This window comes from Chiloscyllium plagiosum, chromosome 26, assembly GCF_004010195.1.
Source record: "Chiloscyllium plagiosum isolate BGI_BamShark_2017 chromosome 26, ASM401019v2, whole genome shotgun sequence".
NCBI lineage: Eukaryota > Metazoa > Chordata > Chondrichthyes > Orectolobiformes > Hemiscylliidae > Chiloscyllium > Chiloscyllium plagiosum.
Window position 1 is genome coordinate 1884173 of NC_057735.1, and position 5637 is coordinate 1889809.

General features: G+C 49.8%; 1 protein-coding gene across 4 annotated transcripts in view; it reads left to right on the forward strand.

Moving 5' to 3' along the window:
- srgap2 (SLIT-ROBO Rho GTPase activating protein 2) overlaps window positions 1-5637 on the forward strand; it is a 244264-nt gene that overhangs the window by 195307 nt on the left and 43320 nt on the right. For all 4 annotated transcript variants that reach the window (XM_043716321.1, XM_043716322.1, XM_043716323.1 and 1 more), the window contains 2 exons: window positions 126-203; window positions 1623-1757. In XM_043716321.1, the coding sequence (XP_043572256.1) occupies window positions 126-203; window positions 1623-1757 (213 nt within the window). The remainder of the gene's footprint in view (window positions 1-125; window positions 204-1622; window positions 1758-5637) is intronic.

Consider the following 5637-nt stretch of genomic DNA (forward strand, 5'->3'; position numbering starts at 1 on the left):
CAGTGTGACGGGGCGTGTGGGGTCAGTGTGACGAGGCGTGTGGGGTCAGTGTGAGAAATGCCTCTCCTTCGGGCAGGATATGACATTCCTGATCCTGAGTCTTACTGACATATTCTTTCTCAAAGGTCTGCAACATGAAGGAATTTTCCGAGTGTCAGGATCACAAATTGAAGTGAATGACATCAAAAATGCCTTTGAGCGAGGTGAGTGTGCAATTAATTTTCCTTCAGTAATCCCGTGCAGTGTTTACTCTGAGCTTTAGTTTCAGTCAGACTTTTTACTGCTGTTGCTGGTCTTTGATGCTGTTTTCCCAGGCCCGTGTGTCTGATCAGAGGTTAAACTGCTCGGCTTGGCCAGTGTACGGCTGTGGTGCGTGTGTCCTGTGCACAGAGAGACTCCTGGATTGTCCAGTTGTGACAGCCCCCCTTTATCCCTCAGTCTGTCGGATACTGAACCAGACGATTAGCAGCTCTCACCGATAGAACCGCAATCATTTACCCAGGTCACTGTGTCAGGACAGAGCCTCTGTAAGGTGAAGGTGTTCCACGATGATCTGTTTTTCCAAGGTGTGCAATGTCCTATCCTGAAGGGATCAGCATTGGGTTGATCCTGGTCTTTGTGAGAAATGGCAGTCGCTAATGCACAGGATATTGCCTCGCAGAGATCTGCAGCTCTGATAGGATGTGAGACGGCCCAGCATTTATTACCATCCCTAGTTGCCCCTTGAGATGGTGGGGGTGAGCTGCCTTCTTGAACCGCTGCGGTCCATGTGCTGTAGATAGACCCACAATGCCCTTAAGGGAGGGAATTCCAGGATTGTATCCTGATGACACTGAAGAAACGGCGATATATTTCCAAGTCAGGATGGTGTGGGGCTCGGAGGGGAACTTTCAGGGAGTGATGTTCCCATGTATCTGCTGTCCTTGTCCTTCTAGATGGAAGTGGTCAGGGTTTGGAAGGTGTTGTCTTTGGAAGGAGCCTTGCTGAACTGTATGCTGCACATTGAGGGTGGAACACACTGCTCCCAGCGTGTCTGTGACGAAGGCAGTGAATGTTTCGGCTGTTACATGGAGCTCCAATCCAGGCGGCTGCTTTGTCCTGGATGGTGTCGAGCTTCTTGTATTTTGTTGGAGCTGCCCCCATCCAGGCAAGGGGGGAGGATTCCGTCACACTGCTGACTTGTGCCTCTGGACAGACTTTGGGGTGTCGGGAGGTGAGTTACTTGCCACGGTAACCCTTGCCTCTGTCCTGTTCTTGTAGCCACGACATTAATGTGGTGAGTCCAGTGAGTTTCTGGTCAATGGTAACCCCTAGGATGTTGCTAGTGGGGGATTCAGTGATGGTAACACCATTGAATGTCAAGTGAAGATGGTTAGACTCTGTCTTGTTTGAGATGGTCATTGCCTTGTGTGGGAGGAGTCTCTTGGTTACTCAGAAGAATAAACAACCCCTTCCAATGCTGCCCTTCCCCTCCTGGTGCCCCAATATCTTTCAAGGAGGCAGGAGGAGGCTGTTACCTCCAGTTGGAGAAATAATTTGGCTGATGTTAATCTCCCCAGTCTCAGCAGCAAACCAAGTTCACGCTGTCCAAATGTTCTTTTTTGTTTTGTTGGTGACCGTAGGTGAGGACCCCCTGGCCGGAGATCAGAATGACCATGATATCGACTCGATCGCTGGTGTGCTGAAGCTCCATTTCAGGGGATTGGCCAGCCCGCTCTTCCCCAAGGAGATTTTCCACGACCTCATTTCCTGTGTCAGTAAGTTGGAATAGTGTTGGCTGTGGGTTTTATTCTCTCCCTTTCTCTGGATCCAAACAGTTTGCGGCTCTCCCCGATTCCAATGGGTTTTATGGATTGGGAAGTGATCAAACAGGCAGGGTTAAAGATGGAACGGAGAAGGGAGGGGTTGTCAAAGGGCAGAGTGCAGCACCGCATTACATCTGACTTTGTGTCGTTACCTGGAAACCAGTATCATCCATCTTTCTCATTGGCTTGGCTTTCTCATGAGGGGGAGTTTGCAGAATCTGTCATCGCTCTCCTTGGAGCAGAAAGGTTAGAAAGATGTCATGAAGATTAGATTAGATTCCCTACAGTGTGGAAACAGGCCCTTCACCTAACGTACGGGCAATTTAGCATGGCCAATTCACCTGACCTGCACATCTTTTGGACTGTGGGAGGAACCCGGAGCACCCGGAGGAAACCCACACAGACACGGGGAGAATGTGCAAACTCCACACAGTCACCCAAGATGATCAAAATGATTTCAGAGATTGATTAACTTGCCAGAAGTGTGAGATATCTCAGGAGTAGGCCCCTGTAGTCTGCTCCTCAACTTTATGTTCCAGGCTGATCGCCAGCCTCATCCCTCCCTATGCTGCCCAATCCTCAGTGTCCAAGAATCTGTCTCTGTCTCAAAGGCTCACAAACACTTTACGTGAACAAATTTCTCCTCATCTCAGGCCTCAGTGGTTGACCCATTATCCCGAGGCTGTGCCCTCCTTCCCTTTTCTCTCTGCTGGGGGAGAAACAGCTTCTCAACACCTTCCTTATTGAACTCACCAATGATCTGTATCTCTCAGTGAGAAACTCAGGGGAGGATCGATTCAATCCACTCAAAGCCCCTCGTTTATACTGACTGAAAGGCTAGTAAACACAGGAAGCCGAGTCAAGATGAATAACAAAGACCCAGGCCAGAGATGGGAGATTTACTTCCTTCCGGTGACTTGGTGTGAGCTGGATGTGCTACTGGAATCAGAGTCAATGCAAACCATCAAAAGGAAGTTGAAGATGGAGTTGGGGGATGTGCTGTCAGATTTTGGAGTTGGGGGAAGGAGGGGGATGTGCTGTCAGATTTTAGAGTCTCACTGAGAGCCCAGAGATTCCAGAATGATCCCATCTTTTAGCCAGGTCCTTCCTGCCTGCTCCGATGGGCTTTTGTGAATTGGAAGGAGGAAGCATTAGGGTTGGGAATTGGATGTTGCCGCAACATGAATCACCCAGAGCAGTTGGGGTTACAGCCAGCACCAAAGGGAAGCTGAGTGAACAGTCAAAGCAGCAGGACCAGTCAGAACGTAGAATCAGAGAATCCCTACAGTGTGGAAACAGGCCCTTCGGCCCAGCAAGTCCACACTGACCCTCCGAAGAGTAACCCACCCAGACCCATTCCCTTATTTCTCTGCATTTCCCTCTGACTAACGCACCTAACACTACGGGCAATTTCCCATTGCCAATTCACTATCCTGCACATCTTTGGACTGTGAATAGAAGATGGCACTGAGTTGTGTGTGGGGCATTCTATTCGTGCTGTTGGGGGGGGGGGTTAACACAATTCAGCAGGAGGGTGTGAATGAGACAATAATATCAGAAAGGATTACTAAGGTGCACAAACTACCCGAGAGAGATCGATAGCGCCGGGGTACAGAATCAGTTGTGTCAGAGTAAGGGGAAGGAGTTTAAACTGGGCTCTCTGTGGATCTCTGTGAAATGAGGGAGCATTGTCAAGAAGATTGGTGAATTACAGGCAGGAATGGCCATGTGGAAAACTGAAGTTGCAGATAAACACGAGAGCTGACAGGGTGAGGGCTTGGATGTTAAAAATCCCCAGATGTAAGGTATTCAAGAGAGATCCGAAATGGTAGCAGTGTTGATGAGGGAGAACAGTGTAATGCAGAGAAATGATGATGTCCCAGAGGGTGCAAGGCCAACATAGACTTTGGGTGAGAAGGTAGGTGCAGTTACTGTGCTCCGTGTAGCCTGAGGTCACTGACTCGAGTGAAGGCTGTCAAGGAACAGATTTTCAATGAAATTACACAAATATGCAAATACTCGAGTAGCAAGAACAGGAGACTGTCCCCCGTGTCTTTGAAGCTCAAAAGCAGAAGGCAAACAGCTGTGGAAATTCGAGTCCGTGTGCAGTCAGGGCTGGGGGATTCTCCCAGTGACTGGGAGGAGGAGACCGCTGACTGAGAACTGGAACCATCTGGAAACGACGGGTGTGAATGTGTTGGCATCTCAGGGCTCTGCCCTCACTCGCTGCAGTGCAAGATACATCCCCTGAATGGGAATTGTGTTCAGGATAATCCATTAAGGTCACTAACGACCTGGACAGAAATCTCGCACAGGCTCTGCACTGACTTAGCATTTGGAACTTTTTCTTAATGTCATTGTTTGATGTTAACGAAGGGAAGAGGACCAATGCAATTTGCTGTTTGATCTCTTTTCGAGTTATTTCATCCTGCTGAGATACTACCCTAGTTTTCTTTGTCTGTCTGTTTCTGCAGCACACTCTCTCCCCCTCACTTTCCCTTTTCTCCATTAGCCCCATATCACATTTTCTGTGTTTTACCCCACTCTCCCCTCCCCACATGCTGTGTTTTACCCCACTCTCCCCTCCCCACATACTGTGTTTTACCCCACTCTCCCCTCCCCACATACTGTGTTTTACCCCACTCTCTCACACTTCCCCTTCATGTGGGTCCTGACCTTCTAACCTGAGGCTGACAACTGAGACTCTTTGATTTCTTTCGGATGCAGTTTGACAAAAGGCGACCCGGTTTGTTCTGATCGTTTAGTTCCAGCTCAAAGACCGTGACTGCATTCCCCGAGTGTGTCATGGAAACGGTTGTGGGGTCAGACCCTGTTCTTCCTGAACCCACATTTGTCTCTGAGCTCAGAGCCCATGCAGACACAGAGCGACCTCTGGGAATAGGAGCTGCTTATTGCGGTGGTAAGCACAGAATGTGCACTCCTCGTCCTTGTTCCCTGTGAGGAACACTGACTGTCCGTCTGAGCTCCACCCACTTCCCATTCCCATACTAATGCGGTTCACATGAACACTCCAAATCACCTCTCCCTATTCCCCCCAGCAACTACACTGCCTCCGCCAAACTGAGCTATCAGCCTTCCTCCTCCTATGGCCTAGGCAACTCTGCTCCATCCCCCACCACCCCCATCCCAACAACACCCCCCACCCCCTCCCCAACCCAGCTTGTCATGGGAACGACCTGCCTCTCACTCACTGTTGTACGTCTGGTCATTGAGAAACACGAGTCAGGCCTAGTACCAAGCTCACAGCCTTCTCACTTTTCTCATCTCCCGCTCCCCCTGCCCCCCGCCACAATCCTCCCAGTCTCCCTCAACAACAACCCCCATTTCTTACCTGCTCAGGTCTTTAGGTGACTCCATATCCTCAACAGTGTGATTTCCTCCTGAGATGGCCAAGCAAGACGCTCTGTTTGAGGGTAATTAGAGAGAGAGAGAGAGAGAGAGAGCGCCTTTGAAATAGCTCCCCTGAGCCTGGTGTCCCATCCCAAGTCCCCCTTTATTTACACAGGGAGAGTCATTGACCCTGCTCCAGCTCCCTCAGAGCCAGCTCTCAGAGTGAACAGACCCTCACACACTCCTGTTTCTTTTTTCTCTCTTTTCAGCAGTGCTTATTTATTCCCCCGCCCCCATGTTGTGTGTGTGCAGGTGTGAGACAGTGAGAGACACAAGGTGCACGAATCTTTATTCAAATTCCACCACCAGGAAGATAGGAAAACACCCGAGTGGCCAGTGACAAACACTGCCCTTCACATCAAAGGGCAGTGCTGTGTGATCAAAACAGTGAAGGGGAAGGTAGGGACTAAATCAAAATAGA